The sequence below is a fragment of the Microtus ochrogaster genome, chromosome 4, assembly GCF_000317375.1.
Source record: "Microtus ochrogaster isolate Prairie Vole_2 chromosome 4, MicOch1.0, whole genome shotgun sequence".
Classification (NCBI taxonomy): domain Eukaryota; kingdom Metazoa; phylum Chordata; class Mammalia; order Rodentia; family Cricetidae; genus Microtus; species Microtus ochrogaster.
In genome coordinates, this window is record NC_022011.1 from 76,427,917 (window position 1) to 76,447,018 (window position 19,102).

Here is a 19,102-nt window from a genome sequence, read left to right on the forward strand (position 1 = left end):
AAAGCAAAGCTCTTATCTACCTTCTGAGTAGCTCTCTCCTCTCTGATTCGATGCTTCTTTCTTTTCTGTTTCCTTTCCAATCACTTGCTACCTCCACAACTTCATTCATTTTAACTAGACTGCCAGGATAGCCTTTCATGCCTCCAAAGTGTTATATTTGAGCAGTTTCTATGCAATACTTTTCCTCAGTAATTTATTGTTTAAAACACACAGGGACACAGAATCTGTGCTGTGTATTCTGTGTCTTTTTGGTCACAGTTGTACAAATTTCTCTTGTTATGTTAGTGCTTGTAAACTTTGAGTTCTTGAGTATTTACAAGTGAGTTTACACACACACACACACACACACACACACACACACACACACGACTTAATGTTTCTCCAGGTTCGCTCCCCAATGGCATTTGTACTGACTTTCTCCCCAATTCTGGATGGAAGAGAAAATCAATTTTGTCTTCCCCTGATGGAAGAAGTGTTAACCCTTGTATAAAAGAAGGAGGCAGCATTCTGTTTCAAAACGTAAAGAGATCATATCTTCTATATAACATTTCATAAAAGTTATTATCCTCACTTTATGAAAGTCCTTGAAAGTTAAGAATCCCAGGAGACAGCCCCAGCCAAGACATCCCCTAGTACAGGGCACAGGCAGTTTCAGAAGTTTTAGGAGAGAATCTGGCTGTCAGGACATGGCTTCTACTAGTGTTGTAATCGGAGCGGCGGGGCTGCATCCCCATCACCCCAGCCGCCTGGCCCGGCTAGCTCAGTCGGTAGAGCATGAGACTCTTAATCTCAGGGTCGTGGGTTCGAGCCCCACGTTGGGCGCCAAAATGTAATGGCGTAAACGAATGCAGACAGATTGTAAAAATATATATATACAGCTTTAATAGACTTACAGAACCACTGTTCCCGCGGAGACAGGGAAAGCAGAAGCAGCAGCTGGGAGCATGCTCGCCAAATTTATAGGCAAACATTAGCCCAAGGCGAACACGCCCCTAAGGGGCGGGACTTATCCCTACATACTAGGATCTCTCTGGAGATTCAGATGATACATGGCTTTGCCTTTTATCATAAGGAACACAGCTGCAAAACGGGTAAGCAGGCTTATATCTATTAAGATGGCTAAAAGGAACTCATATTTTAATTTTTAGATTTGTTTGTGTTTGTTTATTTGTGGGAGAGAGATTTGCACATATAAGAAGGTATAGATGTAGAGGTAAGATGAGTAGGGGGAGCAACTTCTCTCCTTCCGCCTTGTGGATGCTGGGGATGAAAGTGAGGTCATCAGGTTTGATGGAGAGCTCTTTAACCCACTGAGCCATCTGGTCATCTTCAAGATGAACTTTTGGGGCACCCAGGGTCTTTTAAGTGATGCTGAGGCATAGATTTTTTCCCTTCTAAGGAATTAAATAAGTTTACTCCCTAATTTCATGAACTAAGATGTTATATTTCAAATGTACCATCTTGAAGTAGAGATTCATGAAGAAAAGAGGCAAGAGGGCTCATAGTAAATGCAGATAAAGTCTTCTATCTTTTGGTGATACTGTAAGAACTGGGCAGAGATCCCACCAAACACAACGTATGCGACACTGACCATCTCTAGCTGGTTTTTAGAATGCTCTGTGCTTCACGCCACACACAAGCTCAAGCCTTGATCCTGTGGTTCTCATAGTAATGCCTTTCCTGTGTTAAAATGCTTGGGTGTGGCCACAGGACAGTAGTTGACTATGGGCGAGAGAATCAGAGAGCCACCAAATTTACACGTATATTGCAGAAGGGCTGACAGTTTCCAGGGCAACTGAACGCTGGCAATAATGTAGTAAGAGAAACTAAAGATGGCACCAAGTGCTTAGTTTGGGCCAGAGAGAAAACTGGAGTTCCTATGGACTGATCCTGGAACAGCTCTGACGACAAGAACCTGGAGACAATCGACTGCTTGCTTTTCAGCACCCGTATCTGTGACACCTGTTAGATATTAGGACAGGGACTGAGGACTTAGGTACATATGCGAGTCTAAAATCCAGAAAGGGTGGGGCTAGAGATGGTACTGTGTGGATGTTATGTATGGTCGTTACACCCGATTAAACCACTAAAATCCTGAGACCCTCCACAACTAACACTGAACTAACTGTCCATCTTTCACAAAGGGGAGGAGAAGGAAAACTATCCTGTTAGAGATCAGAAACCAGGACTCCGATCCTACCTGAGATGTATTTACTTAGCATACTTGTTAGCATTTTATCTCAGTTTCTCCATTGGTAAAACTGCAGCCATAGTATGTAAATCGTGACAATAAATTCATTGTTGGCTGGTGGAACAAACCCACAAAAACACGTGCTCAGACAGATGCAGATGGCTCACAAGTTCGAGGCTATCCTCAGCTACAATGTGAGTCTGGGGCCAACCTGAGCTACATGAGAGCCTATTACAAAAAGAACAAACAGATTATGTGACAAGTACCTAGTACCAGCATCCATGACAAGCATGTAGGAAGTTCTTGAGGAAGAGTACTTAGGACAGCTGCTGGTGGTGGCAGCTGCAAAACTAGCTGCCATGCTACAATCACAAAAGAAAATCTTCCCATCTTTCTGAACGAATCCTGCATGTATCATTACTCTGTTCCAGCTTGTACTTGGAAAGAAAAGGTTCTTAGTCCTGCTTGGCATTTGACGCTTGAAATGGCCAAAACGCAGGCAAACCCCTCCCCCCACCGCCCAATACCTTTCTTTCCTGATGAGAAATACAGCCGAGCAGTTTCTAATGCTTAGTCCTTATCTGAGACATAGTGTCCTTGCTCCCTGCCTCTTTTTGTATCTCTCTCTTTCTCTCTCCGTCCCTCTCTCTTCATCTCTGTCTCTGTCACTCTGTCTCTCTCTGTCTCTGTCTCTTTCTCTCTCCAGGCTCTCACTATGCAGTCCAGGCTTGACTGGAACTTTCTGTTGGTGCTCAGTCTTTCAGGCATTTCAGTCACAGGTGTGAGCCAGCAGCCCCAGATTCCTGAATGTTTTCGGTCAGTCCTGGGGCTAAAGGTTAAAACAAGTTATCCATTCTCAGTCAAGTGATGTTGTATTTTTCTTTCAATGGAAGAAAACCAATTTTGGAATTCATATCTAACACATTGGAGGTATTAACAATACTCATCTCTGTATTTTTAAAAGTTCATTTCCCTGATTCCAAATATTATATTTACATGATATTTGTGTAGACTTAAAAAAAGTTTTCTATATAAAACAATGATACTTCTCTGTAGAAAAGAGAATGGTTCAACCTAGTTATTTCCCTTTCTTCTTCCTTTAATAGTCAAAGGTTATTGCCTGACTATATTCTAACAAGTTACATATTTATATATATGGATATATATTATTTATATTTATTACATTAATCAGTAATTTTCCTGACTTAGAAATATGCTCATATATCAAAAGAGACCTAACCCACTGTTTAATCTTCACAACAAGTTAGAAACTAATAACATGAAACATTTTTCTACCCATAGATTGTGAGTTTTTTAAATTCCTCAATTTCTCTGGATATACGTAAGTTACTGCACATTTTAGAACAGAGTAGTCTTGCCTTCCTTGAGAGCAACAGCAATGACAAAAGTTCTCCATATTCAAAAACCCTGATGATGAATGATAATAAAAATAAATGGCCGATCATTGTCTTAGCAGATAACAACTGCATCTTATGAGAAAAGTGTTGGTACACGCACCCACATTAATACAATAAAACTGAGCCTGCTACTTCACTCTGCTGCCAGTTCAAACTGAACCACAGTGGCTGGTGAAGATTGAGTCTTATCCTTGAGTCCTGGACTGAAGGCCTCATGGTCATAGAGGTGGGCCTGCCAATGCTCCTTGTCGAAACTACACAATCACTTTCAATATAAGCTTTTAAAAAAGCATTTTCTTATCACATACACATAGAAATTATTTAAAAAATTGCCAACTGCTGAGTTAGTATCTATTAATAGGTCAAACTACTTTTATAAGTTTTTGGTACCAAGAAACCAATAATTCTGATAGGATATAGATTAGTTTGCTTGTATTTTATTTTTATATAGCCAAGCTGTTATGGATGTATTCTTTCAAGATAAGTTAGACTTTTGAAAACTATCTTCAGTTTATCTCTTGGCCTTTATATTTAGAAAATCATATAGGATGTCTATATTTGCTTCTGGTTTTAGCTCATAAAAATGTGCCTTGATTTCATAGTTTCATAGTTTTTCAATATGTGGTCTTGCCAATGTAATAGACATATCTATACTATGTCTTTAATGTGGTTTAAATTTTGCTGAATCCTTACTATTTCAGTACTCATTAAAATCCAGAAATTTGAAAATTATGATCAATTGAAAAATAATAACTGATAATGATTAATAAAGTAGTCAAATTTGAAATTTTGTGTTTGCAAATAATGCTCTGCCGGAAATATATGAGCTTGATTCTATCTCTTATTTTGAAAGGAAAATACTTGTGTTTGTTCAGTGTCTATTATGATTATTAACAAAAGTACATATTTTGCTATCAAAGTGATAACTATACGATATGAACAGTTATTTTAAATGTGTTTTAGTATCTGTAATTTATAAGATAGTAATCATTATCTCTACTGTTTATCTTGAAATATATTTTACTTTGTTACATATAATTGAATTTTCCTGTTAGGAATAGCATTTTCTAAGAATTATAAGACCATGTCTCAGTCCACTATGTGACATAATTTCATGAGGGTTTTGGTTTTCACTTTGTGTCTATTCTACATGTTCAAAGATTTAACAGTAAAGGAACCCGTATCCATTGTGTATATAGACTTTGGCATTAGACTTCTATGGTAAGGTAACACAGATAGACCTAATCAGATCAATCACTGTTGTGAATATTAAACAGTGTTCATATAATATGCTCATCACATCCCATAACTTTAAAACAATTAAAAATGATTAGGATTAAGCTAGTGCGATGAAAAGCAAAAGAGCTGAAGACAGCTTAGAATCCTGACCCTATGTTAATACATTATAGCATCACATAGTGATGGGATATATAGGTTAGTGGGAAGCTGCCCAAATGATCCTAGTTACATTTGGTGTAGCATGTAGAATGAACTAATTCAGAAAGATTATCTCTGAGGAAAGCACAATAATGTTCAAGCATTGTAGCATGTACTGTTGGTCTTGGTGAACACTTGGAAAACTCAGTAAGATGGAAATGGAGAGGAATGGACTGAATCCAGATATAGGCAACAAAGCTGGAAATGTTCTGTGGAAGTTAGATATGGAAGTTCAGGAAGAAAGAGAAATCCAAGCTATCTCCTAGGCTGCTGACTAAATCATGAGAATACAGAGGTTGTAAGGGAGCTGTAATCCACAGTAGCAGAGGGATAGGAAGGATGTGAGTTCGGTTTAAGAACTCAACATCTTTCAAATGGTTTGGAAGAGCCAATGGGATACCTAAGTGCAGACGTCATACACACAGCTGAGTGTATGGACCTAGAGAGATGTGTCACCTGGAGAGAAGGATTTGGCTCCTGTAAAGACACAGATGACAACTACAGATTCCTATTGCACTTAGGATGCTGAGAGCAGGCAACAGGATATGGATTAGATTCTGTTCACAAAGAACAAGGAAAGATTTCGAACGGCACAGAAATGCTGTTGCTCCTGAGGCAGACACCATCTGGCAATTGGAAGGAAACAAAAGAGAAAAGATCTTAATGTAAAGGGGAGGGGTCATCTTTGGTGCTCTCAGCTGAAATGCAAGTCAGACAATAACCATGTTATAGCTGTAGATTATCATTTTCTTCTCAGTGCGACAACACAGAGGTTTTCATCTTTAGACAGAATAACTGGAGGGCTGAAGATGATATAGGGTTGTAAGGACAAGAAAGATAAATATCTCTTTCAAGAACTTTGGATGTGAAGTGTAGAAAAGATGTGAAACCAGAAGCTGTGATGAGAGTTGTGCGTTAAAAGGCCTTCCCTCTCTCTCTCAAGATGGGAGAGATATAGCCAAGTTTGTGTTGGTGGGAAGAAGCTAAGGGACACAAAAGGTAGGAGAATGGAGAGCTAAGGTACTCCTAAAACATCTGGAAAAGGTAGCTGTCCAGAATACAGGTGGAGAGATGGAAATCTCCCCACTGTAACAGGGGAAAGAGGGCAAGTCCCGACAGAGAGAGCTTTGCCAAGTTGGGGTGGCAAGCAGAATCTGATGTTATCATTATCTCTCTGTGAAATAAGAAATGAGGTCATCAACTTGCAATGGAAAGGGAGGGGAGGAGAGGATTGGAAATTGAAGGACATAGAGAATGTTTGGAATTATCTTTGTGGGGGGTAGGAAATGGATCCAAGTCAGAACACACAGGACTGTGTTTGGGACCACTGTGGTTAAGGATCATGCATTTCAAATGTTGCCCATCTGCCAAGAAATTGTGCATCCTCGCAGGGCCCAGCACAGAGGGACTTCTACTTCCTTATACTGATTGTAAATTTCCATGTGTATATATTAAATAATATATATGTAGGTATATATATATAAATATACACACATATATATACATACACATATATGCACATATATATTTTGGTGTTTTCAGCAATAAAGGAAAATGTGTTTCCTCTTGAAAATTCTGTTTTCTATTTCTAGACTGTTCTGCCATCACGTAGTTGATCCTCATCACTCATTTAGAATTACTCTTATGTAGATATTTTAGAACAAACTGAGAATTAAGCATTAGCAAGAATATTATTAAAACCCAAAATCTCAGTTATTGCTTTGACTAATGCCTGTTATAAGTAAAAGCTGTCTTTCTAGATTAATAGAACACTACAGACTCCCTGGCCTTGAACAAGGCCTTTTTGTTTCATAAAAGAGATTAAATGGTTTATGATAAAAAGAAGCAAGAAAGAATACGAACACCATTTTCTCATCTATGAGATTATTACGATCATGTGTACATTCATAAGAAATGGTGTTTTATGTAACTTAAATGTGATTTATGTTAAATGTGGAACACCAATCATTTCAAATATTTGATTGTTGACCCTTTTCATAAGAAACTTTTTTCTGCTTGTTTTCATTTTGCCAAAGGAATACAAGATGAGTAGTGTCTAAACATTCAGTGGTAATGTGGGAAGCAAATTAGATAATTATTATAATCAGTGTTTTCTCTGTTTGGGGGGTAAATAAAAAGAATTGTTTGCTGAGTATGAGCTCTCTGTCAGGTATAATGAGTTATAGGATATTTAACATGTTTTGCTAGTTTGGTTTTCACAGAAATTCTGTGATTTTTTTTCTTCCTTTTAAAACCAAGTTGATCAATACTGAAACAAACTAAGTAACCGATTTGACTTGGTTGTGAACCCAAGAGATAACAGCATTATCAGCAGCCATATTTTCTTACATTTCAGGATTTTTTGTTGGAGGTTGTGCCTTTCATTTAGAAAGGAACTTTGTGTACAACATTCTCCCAGGGGAGACCCTTAGAATAAACTCATAATGTATTTCACTAATTCTTTTAATTCTTTTGTCAAACATTTGCGACACTAGTTTATTTATAAAGTGAACTTGCGATTCTGTTGTTTGGTTGATTCTATCCTGAAGAAAATTTACATTGATAAATTATTCACCAGTTACCTCATGTCTTTGCATTTTCTATACTTAATTATGTTTCTTACTAGTCTAAAAAGAGTTGATGGTTTCTTGAATGTACATTTTGCATGTGGAGTTGAAGCACAGACACGAAAGAAAGTTGAAGATAAAATGTGTTATTTAATGAGCATGCTCGTTTTAGAGTTAGTGGGGTGAAGACAGGGGCTTGCATGAAGGTGGTATTCTGCTGACTTTGTTTTCCTTGACAATATATTTCTACTTTATTCAATGTGCTCATCATGTGCACGATTCTTACCAACTGTGTATTTATGACCATGAGTAATCCTCCAGACTGGACAAAGAATGTGGAGTAAGTATGAAGTGCATGTTTCCAATTACTCACTTAGTACTTCAAGACATTTCCGGTTTCCTTACAACATTTTTTTCTAGCCACTGGAATCATGAGTTTCATTCACATTCATGCCCACCCCCGGCTTCCTCTACGACAGTGGTTCTCAACCTTTCCAATGCTGTGACTCTTTAATACAGTTCTGCATGTTGTGGCGACTCCCCCAACCATAAAATTATTTTTATTACCACTTCATAACTGCAAGTTTGCTACTGTTATGAATCATAATTTAAGTATCTGGTGTGCAGGATATCTGATATTCAACCCTTGTGAAAGAGTCATTTGAACCTCCCTAAGGGGTTGTGACCTACCAGCTGAGAACTTCTGCTCTAGGTCAAAGATTTCAGTGTCTCAAAGAGCTGCGTTGATTTGTCTGTTGATACTTGTGGACCCTAATCTGCTTTTTGAATTTTGTACACTGGAAACTACTGATAGCTGCTACCTTACTCATTTATAAATTAGCATCTATCTGCTTAAATCATACTGAAAGTCAGCCGGAGTAGTTCAGATGCTATCATCATACAGAGTAGTGTTTTTTACATCCTTAATGTTGAATGATATAGCAAGCAAAATATCTATTGATTTACAGTGGATGAGAATATCATTGGGAATGTAGTGGTACTTTTTGCCTTAAGCCCTGCCTAAGCATGCTATTAGAAACCAAGGTGGAGCCTGCATTCATGTGTCAGCCAAGTCAGGTTTAGGATATGTACCATCATAGCTTGGGAGTACTTCCTTACTATGTGTGAGGCCTTGGTTTCAGGTCTGGCACCAAAACAGCCTTTAAAAATTAAATATATCTATGGAAACGACCTATAAAATCTTTAATGTGAACTCGGCTATTTTTCTCAGGTATACTTTCACAGGAATTTATACTTTTGAATCACTTATTAAAATACTCGCAAGGGGCTTTTGTCTAGAAGATTTCACATTTCTACGGGACCCCTGGAACTGGTTGGACTTCACAGTTATTACTTTTGCGTGAGTATTTTTGTAATGTTTTCTCTCTTGGTAGAATGAATGCAATCGGAGCCTCTACTGTAGTTCTCGGTTGTTGGCTTCCTTTGACTTAAAAACATCCTTATTAGTTATCATATGAATGTGGAATACTTTTTCCAGTCTAATTAATCAGTTTAGAGAAAGTAGGAATGATCCTAATAAATTATATGGCTTAGTTTCAGTTAGCTGTAAAGTAGCAATAACAATTCCCAAGTAACAGCTCATTACCAATGGCAATGCCATTCTCTTCTTAGTTGGGAAATCTGATGCCAACACTCACTGAAGTTGAAACGGTCTTGCTTGAAGACCAACATAGACTTAGATTTCCCCAAATTCTGAATAACTCTGATTTAATCCTACAGGTATGTAACAGAATTTGTAAACCTAGGCAATGTTTCAGCCCTTCGAACTTTCAGAGTCTTGCGAGCTCTGAAAACTATTTCTGTAATCCCAGGTAAGAAGAAACTGGTATAAGGTGGTAGGCTCCTTATATCTCCAACTGTTTCCTGTGTTCTGTCATTGTGTTTGTGTGTGAACTCCCCATTACAGATATGTGACAGAGTTTGTGGACCTGGGCAATGTCTCAGCGTTGAGAACGTTCAGAGTTCTCCGGGCATTGAAAACCATTTCAGTCATTCCAGGTGAGAGCTAGGTTAAACACCGAGGCTGACTTTAGCTGCATTGGTGCCCTGCTTACAGCTTTTTGGCAAAGGCCTGGCTGCTTGTTGCGTACCACAAGACATTGGTCAAAAGCAGAAACTGACCCATCCTCATTTGGATCGGTTTGATTACTCGCTTTTGAACGGTTGCTTTCTCTGAATTTGTTCTAAATCAGCCTTTGAGTTTAACGAGTTTAACGAGTTTTGCATGAGGCACTTACAGTAACAGGCTACCTGATTTGCATCTTACAGCATCAAGCTTTCCGCATAGAAGCTGAAATGTGAGCCACGTGGGCCAAGGCAAAATTGAACAATTAGCTCTAAAACTGGCTGTCTCCTTAACTGGAGTTAAGTAGAGAAGCAAGACGGAGCATGAGCGCTGCATGGGGCTCAGCTTGCAGATGTCTTCCTTATTTTGGCCCATTCTCAAGCTTTCAAAGTTCAGAGAAATCTGCACCCTCGTCATTCAGTGGCTTCAGGATTTTCCACTATTTCTATAGATTTGTCTAAAATCCAATACGGGGTTAGAGAGTAAGACATCTGCAAAGAAAAGTGAACTCTTGACACAAGGTTGATGGTCCAGCATGAGTAACCCGATCGTATCTTTTGCTGTAAGGAGCGTGTGAAAACATTTGATTCATTGCCATTTGATTTTCTAAAGACCATGTAAGTTCGGCTTTCATCCATTTCCACCAGCTAGCAGGCTTTTTGTGATGTTTTTATTGGGCCACAAACATTAAACTAATATTGTTGGCATTCTGCATGACATTCATACTTCTGGGACAAGCTCATGATATTTTTTGGTTGGTGAATTCTCTGTTGAATTGGAAGTGATAAGCCCCTCCCTCTGGTTTTCATTGCAGGCCTGAAGACCATCGTGGGGGCCCTGATCCAGTCGGTGAAGAAGCTGTCTGACGTCATGATCCTCACGGTGTTCTGTCTCAGTGTCTTTGCGCTAATCGGGCTGCAGCTCTTCATGGGCAACTTGAGAAATAAATGCTTGCAGTGGCCCCCAGAAAATTCTACCTTTGAAATAAATATCACTTCCTTCTTTAATAATTCATTGGACTGGAACGGTACTGCCTTCAATAGAACAGGGAACATGTTTAACTGGGATGAATACATTGAAGATAAAAGTAAGATATACTCTTATAGCCATTACATTGTTTGGTTCCTAAAATATGAAGAATTGTACATGGTAGAAAGTATCTAAAGTTGGATATGAACCAAATGTCGTAGACTAATTTGCAATAGCTTCATACATGTCTTAAGCATACCAAATTTTGTCGTTGCTTTATCCTAATCCAACAAGTGACATAATGACAGTAGCCATTTCAAAGTGTGTAGCCTGTTCCTAGACCAGATGTGAAAGTTATCCTACATCATGATGTGTAAAATCAAAAGCTTTTGTTATATAGACATTGGGCAGGAGTTTTCAAACATCTTTTTTTTTAAATTTTTTATTGAGCTATATGTTCTTCTCTGCTCCCCTACCTTCCACCCCCCCCCTTCTGTCCTCCCTCATGATCCCCACACTCCCAACTTTCTCAGGAGATCTTGTCTTTTTCTACTTCCCATGTACATTAGATCTATGTATGTCTCTCTTAGGGTCCTCTTTGTTGTCTAGGTTCTCTGGGATTGTGAATTGTAGGATGGTTTTTCTTTGCTTTATATCTAAAGGGCCACTTATGAGTAGTATATATGATATTTGTCTTTCTGGGTCTGGGTTACCTCACTCAATATGATGTTTTCTAGATCCATTCATTTGCCCACAAATTTCAAGATGTCATTTTTTTCTGCTGTGTAGTACTCTATTGTGTAAATGTTCACATCTTCTTTATCCATTCTTTGGTCGAGGGGTATTTAGGTTGTTTCCAGGTTCTGGCTATGACAAATAATGCTTGTATGAACATAGTTGAGCACATGTCCTTGTGGTATGGTTGAGCATCCTTTGGGTATATACCCAAAAGTGGTATTGCTGGGTCTTGAAGTAGATTGTTTCCTAATTTTATGAGAAATTGCCATACTTATTTCTAAAGTGGCCATACTAGTTTTCACTCCCACCAACAACAGAGGAATACTGCCTTTACCCCACATCCTCTCTAGCATAAGCTGTCATCAGTGTTTTTGATCTTGGCCATTCTGACAGGTGTAAGATGGAATCTCAGAGTTGTTTTGATTTGCATTTCTCTGATTACTAAGGATATTGAACATTTCCTTAAGCGTCTTTTAGCCATTTTAGATTCCTCTGTTGAGAGTGCTCTGTTTAGGTCTGTACCTCATTTTTAAAATTGGTTTATTTTTTCTTTTGATGACTAATTTCTTGAGTTCTTTGTATATTTTGGGGATCAGCCCTCTGTCCAATGTGGGGTTAATGAATATCTTTTCCCCTTCTGTAGGCTTCTCTTTTGTTTTGTTGGCAGTGTCTTTTGCTTTACAGAAGCTTCTCAGATACAGGAGGTCCCATTTATTAATTGTTGCTCTCAGTGTCTGTGCTACTGGGGTTATATTTAGGAAGTGTTCTCCTGTGCTAATGCATTCAAGTGTACTTCCCACTTTCTCTTCTGTGAGTTTCAGTGTGGTTGGTTTTATGTTGAGGTCTTTGATCCATTTGGACTTGAGTTTTGTGCATGATGATAGATATGGATCTATTTTCATTCTTCTACATGTTAATATCCAGTTATGTCAGCATCATTTGTTGAACATGCTTTTTCCATTTTATATTTTTTGCTTCTTTGTAAAAAATCAGGTGTTCGTAGGTGTGTGGATTAATATCCGGGGCTTTGGTTCTGTTCCATTGGTCCTCCTGTCTGTTTTTATGCCAATACCAGGCTGTTTTCAATACTGTAGCTCTGTAGTAGAGTTTAAAGTCAGGGATTATGATACCTCCAGAAGATCTCTTATTGTATAGAATTGTTTTGGCTGTCCTGGGTTTTTTGCTTTTCCATATGGAGTACTGTTCTTTTGAGGTCTGTGAAGAATTTTGCTAGGATTTTGATGAACATTGCATTGAATCTGTAGATTTTGGTAAAATGGCCATTTTTACTATGTGAATTCTACCTACCCAAGAGCAGGGGAGATCTTTCCACTTTCTGGTGTCTTCCTCAATTTCTTTCTTCAAAAATTTAAAGTTCTTGTCATACAAGTCTTCCACTTGTTTGGTCAGAGTTACTCTAAGATATTTTATGCTATTTGTGGCTATTGTGAAAGGTGATGTTTCTCTGATTTATCACTTTCTCAGCACATTTACCATCTGTATAAAGGAGGGTTACTGATATTTTTTTTAGTTAATCTTGCATCCTGCTACATTACTGAAAGTGTTTATGAGTGGTAGAAGTTCCTTAGTAGAATTTTGGGGGTCTTCAAAGACTTAATTACAAACATCTTAATGTGACATTAGTTCAACTCATTCAGTGCCTTATACTGCAGTGTCTCATGAAGACGACCAGGAGAGAGGCTGAAAAACAAGCTTAGAAAAATAATAAAGTGCTTGCCTACTATGCAGTTTAATCCCTAGAACAGCATGAGCTGGACATAGTGGCATACATCTGCAATACCAGCATTAAAAGGGTAGATGAAAGGTCAGAAGTTCAAGGTTATCCTTAGGCACATAATGAAGGCAATGCCAGCCTGGGATACATGTAAATGGACTTGTATCTTTTTGGTTGATTCAGTCCATATACTCTATCTGGATAGAGAAAACATTTGCCAAGGTGAAATCCAAAATTGTGTACTGATCAGAAAGGTAAGCAGCCATGATTACTCAGTTACTGATAATTTAATATGTATTCCTTTGCATGAGTCTTGATATTAAAGTTGTATATCATTATCATTTGATTTTGTTTGAGGCAAGGATGTTAGAATAGGTTAATGTTACATTGTAAGTTATGGTTTTCTCTTATTAAAGCTGATGTCTCTGTCACTTGATAACCTAAACTACTTCCTCATGAACTGCTAGATTAGCCAAATTACAATCACTCTTGGTCACCTGTATTCCAGGGAGTTTTTTTACTCTGTGATATCCTTATTGTCATCATAGTTTTTTATAAGAATAGGAGATTTTATCATAACTCACTTGATACCACATTTATAGAGTTTACATTCTTATGAAGGTTTTACTTGAAAAGATTCATTGGTAAAAAAAAAAAAAAAAATGAGAGATTTTAACAGCCCGAGTATGAGGTTTTCTACTTACTAATAATATAATAGATGATGAAGAACTTTGCCCATAAATCTTTTCTCTGTGTCTGTACTGCTACAGATGGATTTCTATTTATAGTGCTTCAGTGGGAGGGGTTGATTGTAGCTAAGAATGCGGAGACACAGTGTCCAATTGCTCTCCTCAGAGGCCACACCACTTCACAGATTATCCCACTGGCAGGCTCAACCCCCTGAACTGCGATGAATATAGGTTCTTACCATATTTAAAAACCTTTCGGGAGAGGAAAACAAAAATCAGCACTTGACTGTTCTTTTTCTTCATTCCTTAATTAATAATGTGGAGAATTTAAAAGTGTGTTTTCTAGCATCGGTGGCACATGATGTATTTCCTTCCATGTGGGATGCCTGCTGATGTTTGTACACACTATTTTTACCAGGTGGTAGCATTTTGAAGGAAGCCATAAGGATTCTTCATTAGCGATTGTCTTTTATCACAGCAAGTCAACTTTCCAGCGTATTTTCTAATCTTCCTGCTTGTTTGGGGGTCCTCGGTTATTTTTTTAGGCAATCCAATCACCATATCATTTGCGCATTTTTCCCCTCTTTTCATGCTCATAAAATGCTTCTTAATAAAAGATAAAAATGAGCATTTAAATATTTTACCCGTACAACAGCCAAATACATTTTTGGTAGTATGTTAGCCTTGACATTAAGCGCATAACAATTTGGACTTTTTATGGTTTTATGTAAAGATCTAAAAATATTTTGTAAAATTATGACCTAGTTTTTCCTACACACTCTATTCATGTATTCCTTGAATACAAGACTTTAAGTATTCCTAAGTATCAACACAGTAAATTTTAAGGTATGTGTGAGTGTGTGTGTGTGTGTGTGTGTGTGATTGTGCGTGCGTGTATTTCCTGAAAACATTTTTGCAATTCCATGCATGTAGTTCCTGAAAACATTTTTTGCAACTTCTTAAATTATATATGTTGTACCTTAAAAATAAATTGCATATATTTAGACAGCTTACATTTTCCAAGCTAAGAGTTTATTTTGATCATTTCAAAGAGAGAAATCAAGAAAAAAAAAAGCTGAACCAGGCATGATAAGGAGGAAACTAAGAAACTAAATGACAATTGGCGGGGGAATGTCTGCATCTATATCGAGTCTGGGCAAAAAGTACTCGGAGTAAAATTCCTTTTGCGTTCAGCACTAAGAAGAAAGAGGCATTCCTGTGCTCTCATCCTGTGCCAAGCAAGCCGCCTCAATGCTAAAGCTTTCTCTTGAAGTGTCCCTAAACAGTTTGAGTTTGTTTTTGGTAATAAATGATGAACAGAAAGTGTTATTATTATTATTATTACTTCTGGAAAAAATTCTTTCTAAAGTAATTTTTCCAAGCAGTATTTAATCATATAGTTGTTTGATATTCAGTTCCTATGAAAAAGAAATTTAACCCACGGCTGTCAATTATTTTATCTATTTTTTTATTACAACTAAACACATTTATAAACTTCCTTGCCTGAACATACTGATTAAATATTTAAAGGCCTTTTAATGAGTCTATCCTTTGCTCTTTAAATAGGTCACTTTTATTTTCTGGAAGGGCAGAATGATGCTCTGCTTTGTGGGAACAGCTCCGACGCAGGGTAAGTTACTCTTCTTATTGACGCTCAGTTGACCTCAATAATCTGCCACCTCCCACACACCTGACCCCTACTCACTCCTCATTCAAAGCCCTACATCAATTCTCCTTCATAGCCAGGGTAAGTGTGGATTCTCACCTCCTTTACACACTCAGAAGTAGCAATTACTTTTCCATACCAGGTCACAACTAATCTTCCAAATTAGCACAATGGAAAATAGACACTCAGAGCAAAAGCATTAGAATTCATAATCACATACCAGTGTGTGATCATTTATTTAAGCTAATCTGATCTCCATGGCTTAAAACATGAAATTCTTGAAGATCACATCACTGTCTGAGACACACGGTGACTGTATGCCTACTATATTTCAGCAAAGCAAAGTGCATACAATAGACTTGAGTGTCAGCATGGGTTCAAACTCTGACTCTAGCCAATTTTGCCATTTCTGCTTGCCTTGTGTTTTTCCCAAGTAAAAATGGGTATTGTGATAATTCTATAGATTAAATGTATTAGTGAATTATAGCTGCAATACAGAGTTTTTAGTTATGCTTAACATCATGGAAATATTTGTATTTAAAAAACATTATACATGGGGGAAAAAAGCCTGGAAAAGTTCAGATAAATAGGTAGCTTTCCCTTCTTGGACTGATATTACAAAACACAGGCAAAAAATCCCATGTGTTTTCTTTGATACTCTTGTAGACATTTGCAAGTGATACATTTACCAAAGTTCTCATTGACAACATGGTTTACATTTAGTTCCTATGATCAAAACTGTGCAGACTTTATCCACAGTTAGATCTGTGATAGGTAAGACAAACATTTTAACTCCCCAACTGCATGGTACCAAAGGCTTGCCACATAGTATCTTATTGAATATTTAATTGTTTTGAGGCAGGTTCTTTTATTAGTCTGTGATGATCTGTGAGGTCTCTGAAGGCTAACAATATAGGGAAATTAGCCCAAGTATGCTCAGCCCATAAATGGCAGTCCCAATACTAAAGGCAGCTTTGGTTAATCAGTTAAGGGATGAAAGAGATCTCCACTGCACAGTGACATTCTCTCCTTTCAGGATGCCAATACAATGGTGTCTACTCTTCTCTAGTGCACACATACAGAGACACATAGACACACAAACACACACATACCACTTATATCTCAAAATATCTTCATTGAAAATCACTGATCCTGTCTATCATCCCAAAATAAGTTGTTGAACATAGGATTTTCTCATATAGATGTGTGGTGAATATACTAGAGAAATCCACAAAACAGACTTGGTAAAGTACGTTACTACATAGGAAAGCCCACTGAGTGCAGAGTAAATGCTAGGTAAGGCCAAAGATACAGACTTTCACTGGAGCTTGTACAAATAATTCACATCAGGTAAAATGAAAAAACTGACCAAATAATTCACAGATGCTGAGTTCCTCTTTCCTGTCTAATATAATTACAGCCAGTGTCCTGAAGGGTACATCTGTGTGAAGGCTGGGAGAAACCCCAACTACGGCTACACGAGCTTTGACACATTTAGCTGGGCCTTCTTGTCATTATTTCGTCTCATGACTCAAGACTTCTGGGAAAACCTTTATCAACTGGTGAGAGCAGATGCAATGACTCTTCTGGGAAGCAAGGGATGCAGTGGCCAAGTAAACGGCTGAGGAGTCGTTTATTGCTTAGAGAGGGAGCTTGGAACTGCCAGTGTGAAATTTATGAACACGTTCCTTCCATTTTTACAGACCCTGCGAGCTGCTGGGAAAACATACATGATATTTTTTGTGCTGGTCATTTTCCTGGGCTCATTCTACCTGATAAACTTGATCCTGGCTGTGGTGGCCATGGCCTACGAGGAGCAGAATCAGGCCACCTTGGAGGAGGCTGAGCAGAAAGAGGCGGAGTTTCAGCAGATGTTGGAGCAGCTGAAGAAGCAGCAGGAGGAGGCACAGGTAGAGTTGGCGAGCATAAAGACCATTGTGTTTATCTCCCTTCTCTGATCTGCAGGTTTCTGTTGCCATTGGAAAAACAAAGGTGTGCATGGTGTTAGGGACCTGTTGGCTTGATTTGCTGGTTATGGCAAGCACTAAGGGCATCAAAAATACAGACAGTTATGATTGCTATGTTGACACTTTCCTCCTTGTGACATCTTGAGGACACTGACTATCAGTACTCTCACTCACTGACTCTTATAAAGTAGCAGAGCAATGTGCTGGCAATGGGAGTGTTTTCTTACTAGGCCAGCAAACAGGAACTCAGAGTGACTTCTTCAACACAGCACCACTAGAGGTGAGGGACGTCAGGAAATTCAAGTCACGCGGCAATGATTTCACAAATTCTAGAAACACAAAACCCCATTTAATAAGGAATCATGGTCACACTAACATTCTCAGTTTCTTGTTCTGAAAACTCAACGTAGGCTCAGTGAGCATGCATAGTAAGGTGAGTATTTTTCTAAACATGCTTGCTTGACTTAATGGCGTTCACTAATCCAACTGCCTGATTTTTTTTTTTATTGTCCATTGGATTTAGGTCCCTTATGTCACTATCATTCAGGGCATAATAAAAGCAAAAAATAGCAGACTGAGATAGTAGCACTATACTATTTTTTAAAGCCACTCGGTTATCATTTACAAATCCATTCCGACAACCTGGGATTCTCTGTTATATAATCTGTGACATGCTTGCACATATCCTAACTAAATAAATAAAATAAAAGGTTAAAGGTTTAACCAATAAATATTTTTTTTTTTTGGATTTTTCGAGACAGGGTTTCTCCGTAGTTTTTGGTTCCTGTCCTGGAACTAGCTCTTGTAGACCAGGGTGGCCTCAAACTCACAGAGATCCGCCTGCCTCTGCCTCCCGCTTGCTGGGATTAAAGGCGTGCTCCACCACCGCCCGGCTCCAATAAATATTTGATTGAGTTTAATTCCACAACTCAGTTTGGAAGTCATTGTTGAGTGTGATGAAGAGCAAATACCTTTGATGGGTAAATAGAAAAATGTAATTCTTACATTCCTCTTTAAACCTTGTTTAGATCTCCTGGGAAATGTGTTTGTATTTGTTGTGTTCAGGTTGGTAGATAATTAATATGCCATATAAGATCAGAATTAAAAGATTTTTATTTGTTCGTATGTGTCTACTTCCATATTGATTTTTATCCTCTGGTTTATGGAAATGTTGTTTTCTAAAGTGTGGAACAGAATTACAGAACTGGATTTCAGGATCACATTTGTGGTGTTCTAGATAAATGAAGCAGTAAATGCATAACGTTGTCGGCTGTGCATAACCTATACTCACTTTGTGCCCTTCTAGGCTGCGGCCGCAGCCGCATCTGCAGAATCCAGGGACTTCAGCGGAGCGGGTGGGATAGGTGTGTTCTCGGAGAGTTCTTCAGTAGCCTCAAAGTTGAGTTCCAAGAGTGAAAAGGAGCTGAAAAACAGAAGAAAGAAAAAGAAACAGAAGGAGCAGGCTGGGGAGGAAGAGAAGGAAGATGCGGTGCGGAAATCTGCCTCTGAGGACAGCATACGGAAGAAAGGCTTCCGGTTTTCACTAGAAGGAAGCAGGCTGACCTATGAGAAGAGGTTTTCCTCTCCACACCAGGTACATCTAGAAGGAGACTAATTGTTCCTTTCTGGGCTGCAAATA

The 19,102-nt window shown here is 38.3% G+C and overlaps 1 protein-coding gene and 1 non-coding gene across 5 annotated transcripts in view; both read left to right on the forward strand.

Annotated features, from left to right (window-relative positions):
• Window positions 1–19,102, forward strand: part of LOC101992922 (sodium channel protein type 2 subunit alpha) — a 118,504-nt gene that overhangs the window by 41,957 nt on the left and 57,445 nt on the right. For 3 of the 4 annotated variants that reach the window (XM_013345868.2, XM_026778686.1, XM_013345869.1), the window contains 8 exons: window positions 7,864–7,953; window positions 8,845–8,973; window positions 9,541–9,632; window positions 10,514–10,786; window positions 15,397–15,460; window positions 16,917–17,058; window positions 17,200–17,406; window positions 18,770–19,057. In XM_013345868.2, the coding sequence (XP_013201322.1) occupies window positions 7,864–7,953; window positions 8,845–8,973; window positions 9,541–9,632; window positions 10,514–10,786; window positions 15,397–15,460; window positions 16,917–17,058; window positions 17,200–17,406; window positions 18,770–19,057 (1,285 nt within the window). Of the gene's footprint in view, window positions 1–7,863; window positions 7,954–8,844; window positions 8,974–9,353; window positions 9,446–9,540; window positions 9,633–10,513; window positions 10,787–15,396; window positions 15,461–16,916; window positions 17,059–17,199; window positions 17,407–18,769; window positions 19,058–19,102 lie in introns of all 4 variants that reach the window. The other variant, XM_026778687.1, reaches the window with a different exon arrangement.
• Window positions 750–822, forward strand: Trnak-cuu. The gene has a single exon. It is a non-coding gene; the product is annotated as a tRNA-Lys (tRNA).